The 24640-nt window shown below is 36.2% G+C and overlaps 1 protein-coding gene and 1 long non-coding RNA gene across 2 annotated transcripts in view; both read right to left on the reverse strand.

The window, feature by feature from the left end:
• LOC141362909 (uncharacterized) overlaps window positions 1-17253 on the reverse strand; it is a 74678-nt gene extending 57425 nt beyond the window's left edge. The window contains exons 1-2 of the long non-coding RNA XR_012368481.1: window positions 17008-17253; window positions 16882-16935 (exon numbers count right to left, since the gene is read on the reverse strand). This is a non-coding gene — a long non-coding RNA (uncharacterized lncRNA). The remainder of the gene's footprint in view (window positions 1-16881; window positions 16936-17007) is intronic.
• Window positions 17254-18091: 838 nt separating this feature from the next.
• LOC129421394 (ral guanine nucleotide dissociation stimulator-like 1) overlaps window positions 18092-24640 on the reverse strand; it is a 30233-nt gene continuing 23684 nt past the window's right edge. The window contains exons 11-17 of the mRNA XM_073865045.1: window positions 24387-24419; window positions 24047-24168; window positions 22590-22685; window positions 22363-22486; window positions 20584-20847; window positions 20291-20405; window positions 18092-19503 (exon numbers count right to left, since the gene is read on the reverse strand). Of these exons, the coding sequence (XP_073721146.1) occupies window positions 19352-19503; window positions 20291-20405; window positions 20584-20847; window positions 22363-22486; window positions 22590-22685; window positions 24047-24168; window positions 24387-24419 (906 nt within the window). The 3' untranslated portion in view covers window positions 18092-19351. The remainder of the gene's footprint in view (window positions 19504-20290; window positions 20406-20583; window positions 20848-22362; window positions 22487-22589; window positions 22686-24046; window positions 24169-24386; window positions 24420-24640) is intronic.

Here is a 24640-nt window from a genome sequence, read left to right on the forward strand (position 1 = left end):
AGCTTAAATAAATTGATTGCAACCACTTACTTTAAAAATTTGAGTAAATTGAATGAATAGGTTTTTCTTTCAGTGTACACAGAATTTGTGATAAGTTAATGTATTTTATAAAATTGCGCCACTTGTGCACCCCGAAGGGGCCACGCCCCCAGTTTAAGACCAGTTAAGCCATTGGCTAAGTTTGTTAACTGAGCATTTATTGTAAATGCTGTTCCCACTTTGCCATTACCATAAGAGTTTAGTTTTCTGTAAACTTGCATGTGTCTTTCAGAAATGTCTGATGTTCACACTCAGCAGAAAAACATGCCAGTATGTTGTAATGTTTCACAGGAATTATTTCATAAAATGAGTCATTTCTTCATAAGAAACATGTGCAATCCAGGGTGTCGCACAACAAGAAAACGCTAATGCAGAAAACATTTGTATTTGCCCGTGAAATAATTTGTCCAGAGATGTTGTTTGTTTTTCACGCGTCTCCTCTTTATGCTTTAACCGGAAGCTTTCTGCACGACGGCTTAGTAAGGAATGTTTACAGGTGGAATAGCTTTTCTCTCACGTGTACCCGCTGACCTGGTTCAACATTTCTGACCGCACCCAGACTCTGATTGTTAATGATTCAACCCCGGTCTTATCTACATTTCACAATAGCAGCGTTTGGAGAGAGAGAGAGAGATAGGTCAAATAGTTTTTGCAAACAATAAACGCTATCAGGTTAAGTTATGAGGAAACACACTAAGTGTAGCATTATGTTTGTAGAGCACACGTGACTTTGAAACAGAAAGTCATTGATGGATAGGGGGGAAAACACACTTAATCTCCTTGTTTACCAGCACAGATCTGTGATCATAAACAATGACCTGTCTGATCGTCATGTATCTGCCTCAGCCTGCCGTCTAGATCATCACACATGAAGATCACGTACTACTCACGGACACGTGAACCTCGAAGCTCTAAATGAGAACAAAAGGTTAATTTACTTACAAAAGTAAAATTACTAAAACACTGAACTGTATGATAAAACTACACTACAATGGATAACACGTTAACCTAAGTAAACCTTAACACAGGGTTTAGGATTATTCTGCTAGTTATTGATTAACATATTTACTATGTTATAAATACAAAAAGATACACATTTTTGGGTTGAATGGCTAAGCTGTGGAGCTGCCTTGTAATGTGATGTGTGCAATGTGAAAACACTATACAAATAAAAATGACTTCACAGCATGTCACATTTATTTGTGTACTGCATTGTTTCAAAGCAAAAGCAAACAAAGTCATAATGCAGGCCTATTCATTGACATTTTACATTTATGCATGCCAGGAGGCGCTCCTATCCAAAGTCACCTATAGATTTTCTTAGTATGTGTGGCCTCTGGGGTTCGAACTCATGATGCTTATACCAATAACACAATGCACTGCCGATTGAGAGAGAGAGAGAGATAGGTCAAATAGTTTTTGCAAACAATAAACGCTATTGGGTAAGTTATGAGGAAACGTGCAGGAACAGTATGAAGAGTTCGGATGCAAAAGCCTTTGCGTGACATGTTTTCTTGTAAATTAGCATTTTTATCAGACTCTTATGTTAAGGTTCAATAATTTAAATTTAATGCCAATTAAAAGCTTGGTGGTCAGTAATTAAAATGCCATTTTTATTGGTATTTAACAAATTTGACTTGTATTTCGCTGCAAAACCCTCTAAGTGCACGCAAAAAAATCTAAAACTTCTAAAAATTCCCCTTTATTGGTAGCCTGGTTAAAACCAGACCATTCTCAGTAGTAAGTGAGTTATGGTCTGGCAAAGCTTCATAGACAATTCATTTCCAAAGGGGCGTCACCAACGGACGGATGTCTAACTGGATAGACATAAAACCAATCACAGCGATGAAGGAGATGACATATACAGAGCTATCTCAGACTTTTCCAGGATCCATTTGGTAAGACAGCGATAACATCTTTTTTTAGATATGAAGGCTTCGAGTGTTGTTCTTTGCTCGGGTTTAAACGAAAAGGAAGTGAAGAGTTTCGTTGCAAAACGAGATAACCACCGTTTTTTTAATTGTTCAGAAATCTCGTTTTTTGGTTGTGCATTCCAATTAATTTCAATTCAACTGCAATTGGTTTGTTTTGATTTAAACCTTCATAACTTAAAAAATTCAGCTAAGTAGCACCATAAAACAAAATAATAACATGATAACATAATAATAAACATGTTTTGACAAAAATGTAAAAAAATGGATTTATCTAGTTTTGCAACGAAACTCTTCAAGTGTTTAATTCGCTTAAAACAGACGCGATAGCTGATTCGAACGAGTGATGTTCCACAGCGGCATCCATCTTTATAAATGCACAAAATCCGCTTCACCGTCGCTGCGCTGTCGTCATCGTGTAAAGCCCACCCCAACGTTTCTGATTGGTGCCACTATTTCTCAGCATTCGAAATGGGCTTGAATGGCCTCTTTGCCAGACTACTTGCAGAGCAAATCTAAATTTGCCGGAAGTTGTCTGGGTTTTCCCAGGCTACTTTATTGGACACACAAGGCATAGTAAAATCACTTAAAGGTGACATAGAATGATTGAACTGGGTATTTATCCTTGTTCTGTGATGTGACATGTAGACAAAAAATTTTTTGTTTGGGTCTGTAATGCCTTAGAAGCTTCCTAAAAACCTCTCTCAGATAGCTCTATTAGGGTGGGGGATTTTAAACAAGTGGTTTTGCACCTATTTGGCTCCCCCTACTGGCTTAACTTGCAATCTCATTACTGATTGGCTGACTTTGCTCCCATTTAAAAAAATGTAGCCAATTATTTTAAAGTGGAAGGGTAGTTAGATGCCTGTGATGTCATAAGCATCAGTTTTTTAGATTGGGCTGTTTTCTGGCAGACATTTCTAAAAGAGGAATTTCTATGAGACTGAGATGTTTAGCATGTTTAGCACTTTTTGTATGTTTGTGAATGTGGGTAGACTACCATTATTCAACAAAGACAAGGTAAAAATGGTTTTTCAATCTCTGTCCCCTTTAAGATTCAACTAAAAAACATTGCGAATGATGAAAGCGTTCAAAATGTAAAAAATAAATAAACGAAACCACACATAGGTTGTGCTGTAATGCATGTGGCTGCCCCATTGGGGTTGTATTCAGATCCAAGTACTCAAAAGGGACGCATGTTTGAATGTGATTCACGGTTGTTTTACAGTCTGGGTTCGCGGGGCACAAACTAACACAGGGTTAATTGTAATACGGACCGTTTACATTGTTGCACAGGGTTGAGTAAGTTGTTTTGTAACGCTGTGTTACAACTAACCCCTCAGCACTTACGATATGAAAACAGCTAACGTTAACGTAATTCTTGCCGTTGTTTTAAATAGGCTACATACGAATGATTGCTGGCTGCCAACAAAATAAATTTGCCTGTCTTATAAAAAATTCTGTGTCTCAAAATGTATTTTTGTTCATATCTTTAATATTGATCGAATAAGATCACGTCAAAGATTGAAATCATAATGAAATGAATGGCTAAAATCAGACTTTGATCCTCATTATCTCAGAATATGATTAGTGTGGAATTTACTGACTGGGTCACACATAATTTTTTGTCATAACTGTGCTGTTTTTCTCACATATTTAGACATTTATATCCATTTATAATTAAACTATGTTTAAATGAGGGATGAATAGTGTAGATACCTGTCTATTATAAACAGATATATAAACAATATCCACTTCAAGTATAAAGACAAAATAGTAACTTAATTTTTAGCAAGTGTTACAACTAACCCCACCTATGGGGTAAGTTGTAACGTTTGCACTTCTGTCATGTTTGGTGTAATTGTCCAAGAATGTTAAGTACTAGAAACTTCAAATGTTCATTTGTAGTAGAGATGTGTGTGTTGCTTGTGTAAAAATATAATTAATCAAACTCAAATATTTTTGGAATGATTGAGCCAAAACCAAAAAGCGTTAGGTTGTCCCCCGCTCTCTCCATATTCATCTTTTGTGCACTTTGCTAAATATCGCTGTGTTTAAAAGATTCTGCCAACAAAGGGGTATTTCTGAATGGGCTGGGGCTGAGATTTAGTGGATCGGAAGTGGATTTGAAATGATGAACTTACAATATAGTTAATAGCAAAATAGCATTCGGTTAATACCATTGTCTATTTTTTGACGAAGGTGGCATTTAGTGTTTTTTTTTTTGCATCCAAGCTCTTCATATGCTGGCTTAGTGTTATATTTTATCAACAGTATTTTCAAACTATAGATAAGAGATCTGTGAGTTATATATTAAACAAGTGAACTGTATACATAAAACATCAGTCTGTTATAGTTTTTCCGTTTTATTTGTTTTTGAAACATTTCCACCATTTCTCAACATTAAAAGGCACGTGTCACAAGACTTTTTTAAGATGTAAAAATAACTCTTGTGATATTTTAGCTCAAAATAACACACAGATAATTTATTACAGCATGTTAAAATTGCCACTAGTTGCGAGCCAAAATGTGCCGTTTTGGGTGGGTCCTTTAAAATGCAAATAAGCTGATGAAATGCAAACACTGATCACAATGAAGGTGGCTTGTTGAAATTGAAACTCAATGCTGCTGTCAATTATTTTTTTCTTTCTCTCTTTCGCTCTGCACTAAATGGCAGTGCCGTGGTTGGATAGTGCAGATTAATGGGCGATATTATTATTATAAAATCCCCTTATGACATCATAAAAAACATCGTTTTCTAGGTTGATATAAGCACTGGGGACCCAATTATAGCACTTAAACATGGAAAAAAGATTTTCAGAATTTTCATGCTATGGCCCCTTTAAACATCAGTAAATTCAGTATATAAACAGTACATATAAAATATGAATATTGATCCATTTACAATTATGTGTAATATATTTTAAATTATTTTTAGCATGCAATATTTAATCTCGAACAGATCATTTACTTGATTCATTTCATTTAGTGTTTCAATCACTAAATTACCCTAAAGTATTTGCACGTGCACATCTAATAAATTACCCTTTGGTCCAGTTACTCATATAAATGTACTAACGTGATTACAGTCATATTACCCGCCCCATGTTAAACATTCAGCTGTAAAACACTTACACATTACCAGAACATAAACCTTGCAAAGACAAACGACCTTGCGATAAACCAGCATAAACTCTTTTCCCTCCGGAGAGAAGAGAGCGATAGAGAAAGACCTTGAGCTTGAAGGCCGCCGAAAGATTGTATAATGGCTTCCGTCCGACTCGGAGGGAAAGGAGTCGGGTTACAGGCCAAACAACTTCCCTTAATACAAACACCTGAGGGAGGGAGACGGCTCGAGCCGGAGCGCATGTGACAGAGAGTTCACATGCGCCCAGAGTGAAACGTGTTATTGTAACACCTTGTCGCGGGCCAGATCGGTTATGTAAAGACCTGACGGCCTTTATCCCGGGGCGGTTTGTCAGACGGGGAGTTGGGTAACAGGAATGCATCAGCTGTTGCAATGAGAGATTTTAAACTGGGTCACAAATCCAACACTCGGCTAGGTTTTTTTTTACTTTTAAAAGAGTTTAGTTACAGTAGTAAGTTTCTGAGGGGTTTATAATGAAAATAAATAAATAATTTCCTCTACCAAAACTCTATGATAGCAAGCCTGTAGTTTATATTTGAGCTTGCCCTTCCAGTATTTTCACTGGCCCATGCACGACAACAAGAATAAATCCCTTTATTATTCTGCTTCACATTTGCTTGTGCGAGTCTTTCTAGGAAATGTTCAAAGAGTGTTTGTTGTGATAATAAAGTTGAGCAGTGTGACATTGACATAATACACAAAGGGGTGGTTTCCCAGGGATTAGTTTAAACCAGGACTAGTCCTTAGTTTAATTAAGAAAATAATTAGTTTGAACAAACATGCCTTAATAAAAACATCACTTGTGTGCATTTTGAGGCAAAATAAAGGGCACTGATGTATTTTAACCCTTTAACTGGCGCAGCCCTTTTTGAGTGGGGGGTTGGTGAAAAGGTGATATACACCTTTAAATTAATATAACTCTGGCATTTTATTTATTTTTTTTGTCTAGAAGCCTAATTTTGATTTTAATTTTGGTAATTTTTGGTTGGTTTTAAAGAAGACACTTCAACGTCTGGGAAATAAAGTCATGTTCTATCGTGTTCCACAAAATTATAATTACAAAAATCAAACTTAATTTTTTGTTATGTGACTAGATTTTTTAACATTAATTGCTGGGGAAAATATTTCCTTTTAATGTAATCTGTACAAGTAGTTCAAATTAATATAATTTATAGAATATGTAATGCAATCATATCTGACATATACTGAAAGCTTCATTTTTAACACTTCACTTACTGTATAATATGTATATGAATTTCTTTGAATTTCTATTGAATTGCAATTCTGCTTCCTTTAATTCAAATTCGAATTGTAATTCTAGATCCTGTTTTTGACATCAATTCAAATTCAATTCAAATTCAAGAATTGAATTGGAATTTAGGAGTCATTCTCAATTCAATTCTGAATTGTGCACAAGCCTGCTCCGATCGATCGGCCAATAATGCTTGCTATGTTTCTCAATGAATTACGGTGAAATGCCGCTACATCCAAAAGCCAGGGGGCGCTCTCGTGCAGAAACTCAAAATGCGCTGTAGACAAAGAACAATACACACGCAGCTGTGATGACGCGCAGCTCTATGAAATGGCTGAAGGATGTATTTATATTGCTGTTCTTCAAACCTTTTCAGGTATTTTCATGATAATAAAGAATATGTTTAATAATTATGTTTGACGAGTGTTGCTTTTTCAAATGCATGTTATAAACGACTCAAACTAACAGTGATTTTAGATCGATAAGGACTTACTGATCAAAAGCCGTAGTACATGAAATAGCTGTAATAAGATCGGCTGTCCGATTCAGGATAGTGATCGGCCACGTATTATTAGTGGAGATCGGCATTGATCGGAGCATCCCTATTTAAAAGATTAGTTTACAATGCAATGCTAACAGGAGTTAACTTACAGGCTGAGTCCAAAGCGAAAGGAATTATGATAATGTTGGGCTTGTCTACATCACCAATCCCAGATATAAACTGTTGCCTACAATCCGTGTGTTTGTTGTAGTCCAAGAAAAGAGATTTACATTGGAGACGATAACTCGCGTTAACGTTTACTTAGGGGTTTGAATCTTTTGCATATCGTTAACATGTACTAATACACACTTACACACCAAAGGAAACGCTAAATTGTGAATCGGACGATAGTTGCTCATGAACTCAAAATTTTAAGGCAACCAGGTAATTTACTTTTGTAAGTTTAACCGACAACATCACACATGCTTTGCTAGGTCCGTATGAAGTTCATTATTTAGTAGTTTGTATACAAGGCTATAAAATCAACAAACAAACAAATAAATGAAATTCATCTCAGCATTTTATATACAGTGTATTAAAGGACAAGTTCGGTATTTTACACTTAAAGCCCTGTTTTCAGATTGTTTATGATGAAATAGAACGGGTTTAATGAAATTTAGACATATAATGCTGGCCTGTACAATGGCTGCATAGGTGCACAGGAACAATCCTTCCTAAAATGCATTAAACTTTCATTTACAAAGACGTGAAACTCACCGAGTGGTCAGGGGTGTTCACTGATATGCTCACACAAAAATCGCTGCAAAAGATATTTTCCAACAGGTTTTATCGTAGTTTTTGTCCAACTCCATTGACTTGTATTAGATGTGCTGTGAGGTACGGTATTACTCCGCGCCGGAAACCCGTTTGTATTCTTGCAATTGGCAAAGGCGGATTATCGCCACCAACTGGGCTGGAGTGTTTATTATTCAAGCTCTCAGCGGAAGAATATACGGGTGTGAGGCGTTTGGAAAAATAGGTCCACAAGTTTACAACGAATGCTAAAACACCTGTCGGAAAGCATCTTTTGCAGAGATTTTTGTGTGAGCATATCAGTGAACACCCCCTGACCACTCAGTGAGTTTCACGTCTTTGTAAACGAAAGTTTAATGCATTATAGGAAGGATTGTTCCAGTGCACCTATAATGCCATTGTAGAGGTGTGAGGTGAAACAACAAACACCCGAAAATTCTCGGGGCAGCCGCATATGTCGAAATTTCAGTTAAAACCATTCTATTTCATCATAAATAATCTGAAAACTGGGCTTTAAATGTAAAATACTGAACTTGTCCTTTAACGATTATGAGAAAGAAGAAGAGGCGAATTTGGAAAATACCAACACAATGTCATGGAAATACAATTCAAACAATTCATTTACCAACTCATAAAATACGTACAATTTCCCGTAAGATCAAGCAGAGAATAAATAGGGGTGTAATGTCTGCATTCATTTTAAGTCCAGAACTGCACAGAGCACCATTCAGGAGATGTAATTCATTCAGGAGATGTAATTCATTCAGGAGATGTAATTCATTCAGAAAAGGCTAATTCGGGACTGCATTATCTCACACAGGAGATTCATTTGTTCTCATTCTGCACATGGAAACAATATTACATCAGAACCAAATGTGGCTCACAGAGAAACAAGACTGTTTAGTTAGATTAAACCATTTGAATGGTGAAGACAAGTAACTACATGACATTTTGACAATAACCTACATAATTCAATTCCACGCACCACTCGCCTTCAAAAAAAGAAATCTTCTAAAAATAAAATGTTTGACGTTTATTCAAGCTTGATTTATTCAAAGTGCGTGATGAAATAACACAGCATTGAATACAGCAACCAAAAGTTTCTGGGATATAAAATCTATTTTTATAAATGTAGATTATGTTTACAGGTGCAAAAAGCCTCAAACATAATAATATTTTATTAATTAAATTTTATATAGTGTGGCCCCCGCATAATACATTTATATGAGCCTTGTGGACGGCCTTGGATGTGTGCAGATCTTTTGAATTCTTGGTTTATAAAAAGTGATAAACATTTATCAAGAGCTTACAATAACTGTAGTGTACAAAGCTATGTTTTCAAGTAGATCTGAAAAGTTTCAGGCTTTTCAAACATGTAAAACAAAGAAACATGTTAAATAAATAAGTGATATTTACAATTCCACACTGTTTCTAGGTCACTAAACAATTTAAGACCATTTTTTATTTCCAGCAAGTGCATGCTGTCATTAAAGCAAATAGGGACGTACCTTACACTAAGAAATGATTCATTTTCCACCCGGATTGTCCTTCCAGAAAAACGCGGAGTTTTTTTGTGATTGTTGCGGGCAAAAATCCTCGATTTTGCGGCACGTTTTCTTAAAAAATGCGATGGAATATGCGGGATATTTATGCAATTTATGCGATGGAATTGCGGGAATTTGCGAAAATTGCGGAACTTGCAAAAACTGCGGAAACTTGCAAAAGCTGCAATGATGTTCACGTCACATAATCACGTCACTTCATAACGTTCCCATGGCAATAGAGGACACGGCTGGGCTTTTGGGAAGCACTTTCTGCTAATATATATGTGACTTTTTGCTACGAAAATGCTGAGATTATGAAATCATGCAAGCCCCGCATATTTTGTGTGTGGAAATATGTAATTAATGCGGTGAAAGTGCGTCGTATTTGGAAAAAATGCAGCCCCGCATAAATATGCGGACTTTGGCTGATTATGCAATATATCGCGCAATCGCACAATCGCGTTTTTCTGGAGGGACTTAATGCTAACATCATTTGTAACGAAAGAAAAGAGTATTAAATAAGAAATAAAACAAAGTACATATAGAGGTTTCAAGTTTATCTACACCATTTGTCTTCAACATAGGGTCCAGGGCCCCTTTGGGGTTTGTGGTGGTATTACTGGGGGTATTGTTTAAATTCAAAATCTTTTTTTTTGTTTGAAAAGTGAAATTGGCATCAAACAAAAAAGTATTAATAGGCTACTAATGAGTCCCCATTTTTAAATCTATTCAGTAAAGTTAAAGGGGACATTTCATAAGACTTTTATAAGATGTCCAATAAGTCTTTGGTGTCCCCAGAGTACATATGTGAAATTTTAGCTCAAATATATCATACAGATCATGTTAAAATTGTCGCTTTGTAGGTGTGAGCAAAAATGTGTCCTTTTATTAGTGAGCTGACCTCTGCACTAAATGGCAGTGCCGTGGTTGGATAGTGCAGTAAGGGGTGGTATTATCCCCTTTTGACATCACAAGGGGAGCCAAATTTTAATGACCTATTTTTTCACATGCTTGTAGAGAATGGTTTACCAAAACTAAGTTACTGGGTTGTTCTTTGTCACATTTTCTAAGTTGATACAAGGACTGGGGACCCAATTATAAAAAAAGTCTGATTTTCATGATATGTCCCTATATTCCAAAAATGATTAGTTTAATATCTTGATAAAGCATCATAATGTATTGCCCTAATTTGATGCATGTACTAGTGGTCCCTGCTCCTCCTCTCTACCCATTAAGGGGTCCTTGGCCTGAAAAAGGTTGAAGACCTCTGATGTACACATAAAATAAATGTTTGGATATATCTGGATTTGAATTGTTGATACAAAGTCGGTCAACATAATCCGTGTGGGTAACTCACGTACCCTGCTGAGAAAGTAGGTTATGATGGCTGAGTCAGTGAAATGAAATGAAATGTAAACAGAAGGGGAAAATGTCCTGATGGAGAGAAAGAGAGAGAGAGAGGAAAGGCAGAAAAGAGCCACCACGTGCAGTGAAAGTCTGTGCTGTCTTCAGGCCATGTGCTGCTAGCAAGCGTGTGTGTATGTGAGAAAGAGAGATCAGCCAGTGTTAGTGAATGAGTCATCCTGTTATCCTCACACACACACACACACACACACACACACACACACACACACACACACACACACACAGTGAAAACAAAGCATGGAAAACACATTAAGCCGTCATCTAAATAAGAGAATGACAAAAAGAGAAGTGGAAAGACAACATTGTTGTTGTCCATCCTTTTATCTGAGAGATGGAAATAGCATGTGTGTAGAGTCAGCTTTAATCTGACAATTATCTGAGCATTTAGGGGAAAGTTCATCAGATGCAACAGTTGGGTAAATGAGAGATGCATGCAGAGATTATCACTCATGATGTCTCATAAACAGACCCAGACGAATGAGAGAGCATTTACTGACGATTTATGAGAATGGAATTAAATGTGTGTTAATAGAGCTAAAGGACTCTACTTTGCACACAAAGTTAGAGAGTAAAACACAAAATATTTCCTTTTTGTTACAGATTTAGGGACTGAGTTTTAGTAAACACTTCAAAAAGAAGGTGCTATAGGGGTTTTGTCACAGCGATGCCATAGAAGAACCAGTTTTAGTTCTCCAAAGAACCTTAAGTTTCTTAAATTTATAATTTCTTATCATTTTAATCTTTATTTCTTATCTTCTCTTAGTTATGAAAGTCAATTCGTCATACTACACTAGTCAACATTTGAAGTGGATCAAAACTTATATATATATTTTACAGTGTACATAAAAAAATCCACATTATCGTCTAACTTTTTATATATATATTTTACAGTGTACATAAAAAAATCCACATTATCGTCTATCGGCAGATAGTTCAAAAACAGCTAATAGTCATGACTGCACTCAAAAAAAAATTATGATTCAAGCCATTCTTAAAAATGAGTTCAATTAATTTAAAATACCTTATTAAGAGCAATAAGTATATATATTTAATTAGTCTAACACAAAATGAATATGTACTATAATTGATTTCTTTTTAATTGCGTTAACACAATTAGTTTGAGTTTGGGTTCTGGAAAAAGAGTTTCCCAGCATGCTTTGCATGCAACTGCTTTTGGAGAGTAATTTTTTTAATTAAGTGTTATTTTATGCATTTTTAGGTGAAGAGAAAGACTTAATAGTGTTTAATGTCCGTTTATCTTATTAATTTCGAAGCGTTTGTGTTATATTTTTTCAGAGTGGCGCTTGTGGTTAAGTTGTGGATGTGACGTATATATCTCTCAATGAGTGCGTTTACATGCACAGTCTTACGCCGCTTATGCTTAATAAACTGATAACACGTGGGGTCATGTAAACGCGTAAATCGGTTTTCTTTAATCGGGGAAAGCCCATAAACGGCGTAAGCAAAAACCGATCGGCACAGGTAGTTTTTTGCTCATTACGCCGATTTCGCGTGGCATGTAAACACCTAACCGGCTTTCTCACGGTTTTGTCCATGTGCGCATGTCTCCGCGTATGAAAGATAAACGTCACATGCGGAAGTAAGCGCAAAGTAACGCATAAAAGTCTCCGCTCGACTAAAGCAGCTGGCAGAGAAACTGTTAAAATAGCAGCTCATGTTACATTTACAGGTTCTGCAAACACTAGAAGAGATACAACAGTACAGCTTAAGACAGATATGCCGTTGACTTTTTGAACGACTATTGTGTACTATAGGTGGTGACGTCACTGCCTGCGAGAAAACTGATAATTCTTCATTTCCCTTGTAAACGCAGTTGTCTGCATAGCCGGCTTATTGATTTGCATGTAAACGCATGAAAACAGTTTTCTGTAATAAGCAGATTTTTGATAGTTATCCGCTTATGCTGTGCATGTAAACATACTCACTGAGCACTAACTGTGTTAATGCCTGTTTGGAGATCAGTGTCTTCTCACATGCTCATCCAAAGTATCATATGTTATTATTATTATTAGCATGCTAACATGTGCTTATGCTAATTAGTATGATATAAAAAACGTTTTATATAAAATAACAGAATTGAGTTATTCCAACTACGCTAAATCGTGTTATTCAGACTACACTAAATTGAGTTGAGGCAACTAAATGAGTATTGCCATTTACTTTAAATTGAGTTGGACTAACTCAATATATTTTTATTGTGTAAAGCAGTTTTTTATGAGGGTACATATTCATATTGGATGGAAATCCTGCCCTCAATTTTATTAAGTTAATCTAATGAATAATTTTACTGAGTGTGATATATTTTGTCATTTAAAAGAAAACAGGAAAAAGTAATGAAATTGAGCTCTGTGTATAGTAAATTTAAAGAAATATCACTAGTTTAATGTTCAATATCAATTGTCATTATATGAATGAACAACATTTAGAAAATGTTAAGAGTTTGGTTTCAAAACACAATAACACAGTTTTTTTTGTTTTCATTTTTTGTTAAAACATGCTTATATGTTATCATGCATTTTATTGTGCTACTTAGCAGTGTTTTTGTTATGAAGACTTAAATCAAAGTTAAAATAAACAACAAACTATCAGAATCAGCAGATATCAGTATAAATAACCGGCTATCGGTATCGATGGAAAATTTTATCTCGAAAAAATTGTTGTTTATCAAAATGTTCAGCACTTTGGTCAACCCCTGGTTGCTAAAAAATATTTGAATTAGAAAGTATTGAATTAGCATAACTTGTAACTTTTAAAAAGTTGAAATTGATAAACTTAATTTAATAAATAACTAAAAAGCTTTATCTAACAATTTATCTAAAAATTAACTTAAAATAAATGGCGATAAAAAAATTATTTAAACCACAATAAAGTTAAATTAAAGGTCACGTTCTTTCTGATCCCATGTTTTAAACCCTAGTTAGTGTGTAATGTTGTTAAAATAGCATAAATAATACCTGTAAAATGATAAAGCTCCAAGTTCACTGCCAGGTTTGGACTACAGCCCTCTACTTCCTGCTTTAATGAAGTCACTAGAACAGTTTTTTTACTAAACTCCGCCCACAGTAGCACGTCAGTCGCTAGCTAAGCTAACGACAAGCTAAGCTGCTATCGAATCACAACACACTAAACAAGCTACACAATCAGAACTCGATACGCATTGCTGAAGGAGGGACTTCATAGAACAAAGAAGACATCAGCCCGTTTTGAGGACAGTGAAAACAGCGATATACAGATAAGTCAATTGTGTGAAAAATACTGCGTTTTTTAACACGTGAAACATGAACACGTTATATTGCAGACTATAAACACAATCAAAGCTTCAAAAACACAGACCAAAAATGGGACCTTTAACTCTGCATCAGCATTTTTTGCAACAGAAAGCTTCTTTGAATGTTACATTTACATTCATGCATTTGGCATAAATGGGTTCAAACCCATGACATTTTGTGCTGCTAACGCAATGCTCTACAACTGAACTATACAGGTCAGGAACACAGCACATCTTAAAGCTTGAATTTCTGGATGATGAATTTTATTTTTATTAATGAGGATCATTTAGATTTATGCATTTGGCTTTTTTCATTGCATTACAATACATTGTTTTATCCGTATGTGTGGGTTCGTACCCATGACCTTTGTAGTGTTAACGCAATGCTTTACCACCGAGCTATACATTGATATATTGGACCAAACCAATTTACAAAACTAAGGCTTGTCCTCTTTTTGCACACCTAAATGAGCGAATGTTTGCCCAAAGAGAATTGCTCCAGCTCAGCAAAATAAGCACGATGGTAGTTTACTGTCTGACCCGCTTTCCATCATCCCATAGATTTTAGATTTCGGCCTGACGATGCATCTCAGAGACATTTATCATTCTGTCCCTCAGCCACTAAACAGTCTTTTAAGCGGCGTGTAGTCATGGTGAAAAATGAGCAATCTTCCTATTTTCAACTTCCTTGCTGCAGGTTTTACTTTGCCTGTAATTTGTATCATCCATCTTCCCCTCCGTAATGACAGCCGCTCAAGTCCCAACTGATACGACAACATCCCTGCTGCATTGAAGACACGGCTGTAAACTTGGTTTTCATCACATTGGTGGTTTTTAATAGCAGATTGAATTTAAGATTATTCAGAGCTTATCACCATACGCAACCTCGCCTTTTTAACACACGAGGTCAGCACATATATAGAGATATTATCTCTACATTTAAATGATTTACATTTAATTTTACATGAAGTTTTACATTATAACTGCTCATTGTAGTAAACTAAAGCAGACTTTAGATAAACGTGATAACAAAAGTGTTATGTAGGTCAACTCAATGCTATTATGTCTCCAAGTAAGTTACACTTAGATAATGTGTGCTAATAATATGAAAATGGCTTTGGGTGTGTTTACACAAAACAGCACGTGCATACGTGTGCATATGTGTGTGTGTTTAAACTTCCTTTATAAACACCCAAATGCATTCATATGGATGTGTTTTGTGTACTTCCCTATAAAAGGCAATGACTCTTTTTAAATAGAAAGCATGTCTGAGGTATAAACAACACACCAACACTGATTGCGAGAGCAATTACATGATTCATAATGACATCCTATATACCGACTACTTACAAAAGCCATAAAGCAATACAATCCACATAATAATTATCCATCATACATATCTCAATAGCACTTAAATAACCCTCTTAACAGAAAGCGCAGATGCTGTCCCACAGATAAGTACACGTCGTTCCAGCTTTTATGTGTTTACTGCGCAGCCATCAATGCTATCATGGGATTAAGGCAGTGTTCACCAAGTGGGTTCAAATGATTCAATACCCCCCGAACATTTAATATATGTGGTGAGACTATTAGGTCACTAATCTGCAATCCGAGCACTTCGAGTCTAAACAGACGATTATGTCAGGCATCACGTCTACACTGAACGATTTACGACATGACAAAACTAGAACGCTCCGCTACGATCAAAGACTTATTTGTTGCAAATATGCAACCTTGTCGGGAGCGTTGTAGTTCAGTCGCGTAGCTTAATTCTCAGACTTCTGGATGTGATTAATGGCGGGGTGCTTCATATTCCCTGTCTGCTCCCACGCTGCGGCCCACTCAGGGCCTGTCTGGGCCCGACGCACCGCTCTGACTCAGGTCCTGCTCTCATCTGGCACACGGCCTGCAGTGAAAATCCCAAAGACCTGCCAAAAAATGAGTCAGTCTCTCCCCACCCAGAAACACTGAACATGTTGGAATGATGCACTTTTCTGTATGTCTTTGTCTCGGTCGCCTTGACATTTTTTAGTCTGTTACTTCTCTATTCAAATGCTTTTCACCATATAAAATGTTAAATGGCTCAACCAATGAGATCACAAGGTATTAAGTACAAGATGTTACTTCATAAGTGCAACAAAAGATCAAAAATGTCAAATCTTACAAATAAAGAACTATTAACATGCACAAAACCTTCATGTTGAACAAAAACATTATTTGTAGTAAAACAATAAGACTATAAATTGTAAAAAAAAAAGAGGAGTGAATCTTTATGAAACCTTTAAATGAAAGGGTTTTTTGGGGAACCAAAAATAGTTATTGTATGGCATCACTGTGCAAAACCATTCCTTTGGACGTTAATTTATAAGAATGTAGCCCACCAAAACCTTTTTACCAAGATCACGTTATTATTAATAATATATTATAGGTTATTATTAACCTTTGACATGCTACCATCAGGCTTTGTCTTTTGCGCCATCTAGTGGCCGCTGAATGTTATTACTTTCCTGCTCAAGCAAGTTATCGTTTTTCACAAGAAAACTAATTTGAAAATTTAGTCATTGCTGGCACAAATAACATGCTGATGTTCTTCGATGTGTTTTTAATCATGTTTGTGTCAAAATAAACAGTAAAACCACTCAACAAAGCCGCTTGTGTGATTGAAGAGGGGACTTTCCTGCGTGACGTCATTCAAAGCGACTCATTGGGATGCTATTTAAAACATTTCAAATAACACAATGATGGGATGTTTTCCCCGATTATTTAACTGGCAGTCACACAGCTAACATGACAATCATTGCAGCATACAAAATATAAAAATATATTGAACAAAACATAAATAAGATAAGTTAAATGTATAAGATCATCATACAAATAACGTAAAAAGCTTCACATAGGGACCTAGTGCGTTTTACTTTATTATTTTTAAGATGTGGTGTGAGAAATGATTGTCACTTACTGTACCACCACGCGACAGGTCCTGTTTTTAGCCTCGCATCTTCTCAGACTCTACCTGACAGCAACAAATAGTCAATAGACGATACTATGCAGTAAAAATTACTGTTTAAGCAACAGTTTTACTTACAGAAATCTATGATATCTTTATCAGGATAAGACCATCGAATGTATTTAATAACATTAATTGGCTAGTATCTGTTAAAACCGCCTATTTTGTGATCAACGACAGATTGCCATTGGTCACTTCTAAAGTACAAATATAGCAAGACGTTAACATGACAAATATTATTCTCTACACGAAATAACTTTTTACAATGATCGCTTAACGTTAGTTGAAGTTATCAAAGTGAATCCAATGCGGTATGATGAAAGAACCAATCAGTGTTCTTGTTAACCAATCATAACACTCACACCGAGTGACGTGTGTAATACTGCACGTGCATAATTGTTCCACTGGGGGGAGAACGTGTTGTAATTTGTAACGTGTCGTTATTAAATGTTAACAAAGTATTGTACAGTATAACATTTTTCTTTGGATAAAAACAGGAACTTTTATTTGCATTTACTTTATTATCTTACGTAATTCCTATACAGTTCCTTATGTTAAAAATAAGGGGTTATTACTTACAATAAGATAACAGTATGAAGAATATCAGTTGCTGGGCAAAATAAAAACTTTGGGGTGGTTTCCCGGACAGGGATTAGCTTAAAACAAGACTAGACCAGAGATTAATTAGGAAATATAACTAGTTTTAATAAACATGCCTTACTAAAAAGATTACTTATGGGCATTTTGAGGCAAAACAAAGGGCACTGATGTATTTTAATATATGTCAATTGAAGTTGTTTTCAGTTTGGACAGCTCTCACATTTATTTTAATGGAAACAACTTGCACTGACATATCTCAAAATACATCAGTGCCCTTTGTTTTGCCTCAAAATGCACACAAGTAATGTTTTTAGTAAGGCATGTTTGTTATAACTAGTTATATTTCCTAAATAAACTAAGGCCTAGTCCTGGTTTAAGATAATCCCTGTCTGGGAAACCATCAGAAGATTCAAACTTAATTCTGGACATTTATGATCTTCTCAGCCAAGACAAAGTTTAAGTATTTCAAGTATAGTCATTGTAAACATTTTCTGAGCTATCAGAACTGATTTTTTGATATTGTGACAAAAATGTGAAAGAAAATGTAACACGAATAGAGCAGAGGTGTATTTTAATCATTTAAGTGCCATGTATCGCCATCAGTGAAATGCTGCAGTGTTTTGAGTACACTGGGTGCAACAAAACTCATAAAAATAACTCAAATGCAAATTATATCATATTGCTGCTCTATCGGACATTTACAATATAACAAAATATGAAATCTGTATTACTAAAATCTACATATCTACATAATAATAATAATATGTATCTTTTACATTTTACTCCTCTTTTCGTCTCTAAAAGAAAAGTGAGATTATTGAATTCTAGGCAGATAAATAAGGATATAAAGAGTTTTTGTGAAAATATCCATCATATGTACAGCAATATTATCACACCACCTCACATAACAATCCAACAAAATGCAGGTTTTTAAAAAAACATTGATGTCACATGTGACAGTAAAAGAGCAATGAAGCAATAGCATGAAACAGTGTCTTTGAAATGTGACTTTACCCTATGGGAGTATCCAGACACACATAAACATACACAAACACACACATTCATCATAACACAATTATAAAGAACACTGTAAACTGATCATATATCTTTACACCATTTTTCTTCATCACACAAACTTTGTTATAACTGACCTTTCATCCCAGGCCTCTAGGTGTCTGATTGTGTTTCAACACAAAATAAGTAGATTATCATATATCTGAGAGTTGATCTTGTATTGTCTACAGTGTGCTTTTCACCTAAAATCTTTTTAAGTATGTTAATGAAAAGCACATGAACCTGGAATACCTCTGAAACCTTCCAGATGATGTCACCACGCCCTCTTACCCCAAACACCCGTCATATGGACACTACTTTTTACCATCAGATTAAAGGCGAAGTCCACGATGTTTGAAAAACGCACTTATAGCCAATCAAATCAAATCAAATGCCGGGTTGCGTATGTGTGGGGCGGGTCTATCCACAGAAGGTCCAGATTCTATTGGGGTAGGGGCGTGTTTGTTTAGGTGATTTCAAATATCAACATTGGCTTTCAAACATCATGGACTCCGCCTTTAATTCCCAATAGGTCAAATAAGGTTCTGCCCTACTTTTTGTGTGTGTTATTGAATATCCAGATTTTTCAGAAATACATCATAAGCACAATGAGTTGCAAAGGTTTTTCGTGGTGAACTTAACATATACAATGAAACAAAAAGTCTTTTTTTTAAATAACTCAATGCATCTGTCCAAGTTTGTGTCCAAAAAAAGTCTTGGTTGACAAGTTGTTCATGCAACACAGTTTAAAGCTGTTCTCAAGCATTGGTCATTTTATGGCTCCGGCTCGTCCCGATGACAGTGACACAGACCGGGTCAGATGTTTTCTCTCTCCTTTCAAGCATCGCCGCAGGACAAAGTCGTAGTTCGCCGATGTTGACATGGCATAAAATACATTAGCCTTTTCTGGAATATGCAACTCTACAAATATATACAGATAATAATTTATTAATAATTTGATTCATACTTTTATAAATATAATGTAAACATATAAACATTATAAAATTAATACGAGCATAATAAAATAATTTGTCACTGCAATTTAAGTGAAATTTGTCATAAATGTGCAGAATCTTAAATATTTGATGCAATAAACTTTATTAAATATTAAAAAATATTTAAAAAAATATATAAATATCCAATGTAGTCTCTGACTGTTGACCACACAGAACACTGTTGAATAACATGGTCACTGGGGAAGTACCCTTTAAAAAGGGCCTAATAGGTACATATATGTATACATTTGGTACCAATGTGTACTTTTTAGGTACTAATATGCACTCTTTAGGTGCATATAAGTATATTTTTTGAAAGCATACTGCCCCATTGACAGCTAGGGACCATTTTATTTACCATTTTTTCTTACATTGTATAAGGCAGTGGTCTCCAACATGGTGCCCGTGGATTGCCCGTCAAAGCACATTTTATTAATGGCCTCAATTTTAATATTAAAACAATGATAAAACACATCACCTAAAATAAAATAAAATTAAATCAACAAGTAAAACAAAAAAAGGGGCCCTCCATATTATGTTTTTATCCATTGTGGTAACCCTTGCTCAAAAAAGGTTGGAGGCCCCTGGTATAAGGTATATTTGAATCCAAATGAATTTTTTTTTACTTTAATTGTTAATCGTCTAAAAATCTTAGAAGGAGATGCCTTTTATACTTTGATTCTTATTGTGCAGAATATGCAGTTTTCAATTACCTTTGCCTTGGGCCAAAAGCTGTACGAGGGTGAAGTTCTGCTCAATAATATCCTCCAGGTTATGTTTCTGTAAAGCTCTCTGGATCACCTGAGCTGTTTTATCTTGACTTGTCAACTATACAAGAAATCATAAAAAACATAACTCCTTTTTAAGCACATAAAGAGTCAATTATTGCAGTTTTAAACATCATTTATATCATCTATTAGAGCAAAAGTTTTTCATATGGTCTTTTTACAAACCTAACATATGATGTCTGTGGTACTGTACTGTGCTGTCCCGGAGGAAAACTCACCAAGATGCTCTTGTACATGTTTCCATTGTCGCAGAAGTCCACGCTGACCCGTATGATGCAGGAGTCATCCACCTGCCTATTGTAGAAAGCCAGAGAGCTCATAGATACTGAGCGCTTGTGACCGGAGCCCGGGTGAGATTCAGGTGATGCTGAGGATGAGGAGGATGAATTGAGGCTGAGATCCTGTTGTGAACTGGAGGAGGAACTAGATATAGAAAAGGAGGGAAAGGCCTCGGTCCGGTTCTGACCACAACTGGAAAGAGACTAGAGGCAAAAAATAAAAAAAATATCTGAGATCAGAATGCAGTGATTAGAATCAAGTATTCCAGAAAACTTTACAATAAGTATGTGATAAACATCAAAATGTCATCCATTTATTTTTTCAGCAATTGATTAGAAGAAAAAGAATTCAAAGCATTCGAATGCTGACGTATGTGCGACAGAACGAACATCCACATGTACTATAACAAACTATGAAATATTCGGGAAATTAGTCAAGGATGGAAGTTTCTGTCGTCATCTGGGAAATATTCGAAATATCTCAAACTTTATCTAATGCTGACTCTCTGGGGAGTCAAAGGTCACACAGGCAAGAATTAGGCACGTCATGGTACAATGACATGGTGTAGGTCTGTGTCAAAGTTTTGAAAAAAAATGTCCACACACTAGAAACTTCTGAAAAGGCCATCATAGAATAACTAATAAAATAATTTCTTAAAGGCGGGGTGCACAATCTCTGAAAGCCAATGTTGACATTTGAAATCACCTAAACAAACACGCCCCTACCCCAACAGAATCTGGACCTTCTTTTGATAGACCCACCCCACACATACGCAACCCAGGCATTAGTAGACATGCCCCTTACTGCTGATTGGCTACAAGTGTGTTTGGTACTCGCCCCGCCTTTAATTAGTATCTATAACTAGATTCCTAACTATAAGAAGGCTTCGGCTCACCAAAAAGCCCGCAGACTGGATATATTCATGACTAGTATTCTAAATGTGTTTTTTTGGTTTATCATTAACTCTTTCCCCGCCAGCATTTTTAAAAGGTGCCAGCCAGTGCCAGCATTTTTTTATGATTTTAACAAAAATGTAATGCTTAACATACAATATATCAAATGAAAGAACAGACCCTCTACTTTCAATCAAAATAAACCATTTCATCCTACCTTCATTTGTTTTCTTTAACACATCTCGATTATGGGTAAGTTTATTAAAAAATACGAAATTTTGAGCAAAAAGCTAAGATAATTGCGTTTTTGTGAATGACTTTTGTTAGAGATCCCATTCAGAACGATTTTCAAAACATATACAGAGTTTAAACTGTTTGACGTGAGAGGTTGCTTCCGGTTTGTACAAGTTCGGTAAGAGCGCCATCTTGTGGATAACAGCAGAAATACAGATTGCCAGAAAAAAATCGTCATTCGCAGGGAAGCGTTTTCTCTTAAAGGCGGGGTGCATGATCTCTGAATGCCAATGTTGACATTTGAAATCACCTCAACAAACACGCCCCTAGCCCAATAGAATCTGGACCTTCTTTTGATAAGACCCGCCCCACACATACGCAACCCAGGCAACGATGTCGGTTAGTAGACACGCCCCTTACTACTGATTGGCTACAAGTGTGTTTTGATAGTCGTCCCAACTCTCTTTTCCAAAGTGTTTTTCGAAAATGACAGACCCCGCCTTTAATTGACCAGTTAACTCGTCAATGGCAGGGAAAGAGTTAATCTATAGTCATTCTATTTAGCTTGTATAAAATTGTAGCTGATTGTACCGCTGTCATGAGCCCCAAGCCTTGAGAAGCAGATATCTCCTCTAGCTCAGAGCTGCTGGATCCAGAGGAAGACACACTGATCTGGTCTGCGTTCTTTTTAGATCCATCATTCCCTGACAAGAGCCTACAAACACAAATTGCGATAAAACATTAAATGAAGATTCTCAAAGTAGCATACGGTTGTTATAGTTTGAGGTGGACACTGGAGGACACTGAATAACACTCACGACGAGAGCTTCTTGGAGAGAGCTCGGTGACTCCAGACATTGCTGGTAGATGGAGAAGAGTCGTGAGGAGTCTCCAGCTGTCTGGAAAGTTCATAGCTGAGGATGATGATATAGAGAAAATGGAAAAAAGAAGTAATGTCATATCAGAATATTAGACACCTGCTTAATTATTTATAACACCTTTGATTTCTGTTGTCAGGCCTCTAAATAATCCAAGTTTGCATTGCATTTATACGGTAGCCCTAAACCGACAAACTGCTCTATAGAGCGCATTTTGTTACTACGTTGTCTTATGCTGTGTTCACACCAGCCGAGGTAGAGGCGTCAAGCGGGAGTGATTTCAATGTTAAAGGGACATTCCACTTTTATTTAAAATAGGCTAATTTTCCAGGTCCCCTAGAGTTAAACATTTGATTTTTTTACAATTTTGGAATCCATTCAGCCAATCTCCGGGTCTGACGGTACCACTTTTAGCATAGCTTAGCATAATCCATTGAATCTTATTAGACCATTAGCATTGCGCTAAAAAAATGACCAAAGAGTTTGGAGATTTTTTCTATTTAAAACTTGACTCTTCTGTAGTTACATCGTGTACTAAGACCGATGGAAAATTAAAAGTTGCATTTTTTTTAGTGAGATGCTAATGGTCTAATCAGATTCAATGGATTATGCTAAGCTATGCTAAAAGTGGTACCGCCAAACCCAGAGGTCAGCTCAATAAATTCCAAAACAGTAAAAATCAAATCTTTAACTCTAGGGGAGCTGGCAAATGAGCATATTTTCCAAAAAATTGAATGTGCCTTTAAGTTAATGTAAAGACGTGTTTATGTGGGTCTGGAGGTCTCGCGGCGCGAATGAGGCGTTTAGCAAGGCGCGGTGACGCAAATACGCCTTATTCGTGTGTCTAGTTCGCACGAATGACGCGAATTGACGTAAAAATTATGCGAATTGAGTGTTGTCGCGTAAAATGTGCAAGTTGAAAAATCTGAACTTTGGCGGAAAATCGCGCCGCATTAACCAATCAGGAGCTTGCTCCATTAGTGACGTGATTACAGGAAGCGAGTGGAGTCACAGAAGCCCCTCCCATGATGCGAATTTCCACGTGAATGTCTCAAATAACTTGAATTTCACACGCAAATAAAGCAAGTAAACTTCAAAGTGTCCAAATATGTGCGAATAACGCGTTTTTGCCACCTCTACCACGCCTGGTGTAAACGCAACATTAGACAATGACATGTTTGTTCTGTGGCAGCTACCGTAGCTTCTCTATGCGTTTGAAATGGAGGGGTGAGCTGTAGGTTGCAATTCACAGTCTCACTACTAGATGCCGCTAAAATTTACACAGGGGACCTTTAAATAATTCAAAGGAAAGGACCCGAGGGACAATATATTTCACAAAAGCGCCTTTAGCTTTATCATGATGACTCAGATTCATAAAGCAGCTGGTGAAACCTCACCTCTCCTGATCCGTGAGAAGCGTCTGGTTTTGTATCCAGGCAGCAATCTGAGGATGATGGCCTAAAGCATACTGAGAACACGAGGCCTGCAACTGACGGATCTGCTTTAAAATCTCATACTCCTAAAGATGAGAGAACAATTTCCAAGAAATCCAGAGGAGAAACAGAAGAGAAACCATGTTATGTAACAAACCATGCACTAATAATCACATATAAAATTAATATCAGTCTTTATCATATCAAAGCTTCAAAGTGTTGCACCAAATGTGTAGCAGTAACGTTTGGATTAAGAAAAATTACAATGTAGGTAATTGGGCAGTTGTGAAAACTAAAGACTTACCCTTCGCCTCTTTTCAAAATTAATGAGGTCACCCTGTTAATAATAAAATATACAGCATTAAGATATAATACGGGACGACCTCAATACAGTAACAGTATCACATAATATTCTCAGCAGTGTCTCGTGACTGTATGATCTGAATTATTGCTAGCGTGGTTGCTAGGATGTTTCTATAGCCTTTAGCATATTTCTAAGTGTTTTTTAGTGTATTGCTCTTAGGTTTACAAAGTCAGAACCACACAAGGTCTCACATT

Source organism: Misgurnus anguillicaudatus, unplaced genomic scaffold (genome assembly GCF_027580225.2).
Source record: "Misgurnus anguillicaudatus unplaced genomic scaffold, ASM2758022v2 HiC_scaffold_29, whole genome shotgun sequence".
NCBI lineage: Eukaryota > Metazoa > Chordata > Actinopteri > Cypriniformes > Cobitidae > Misgurnus > Misgurnus anguillicaudatus.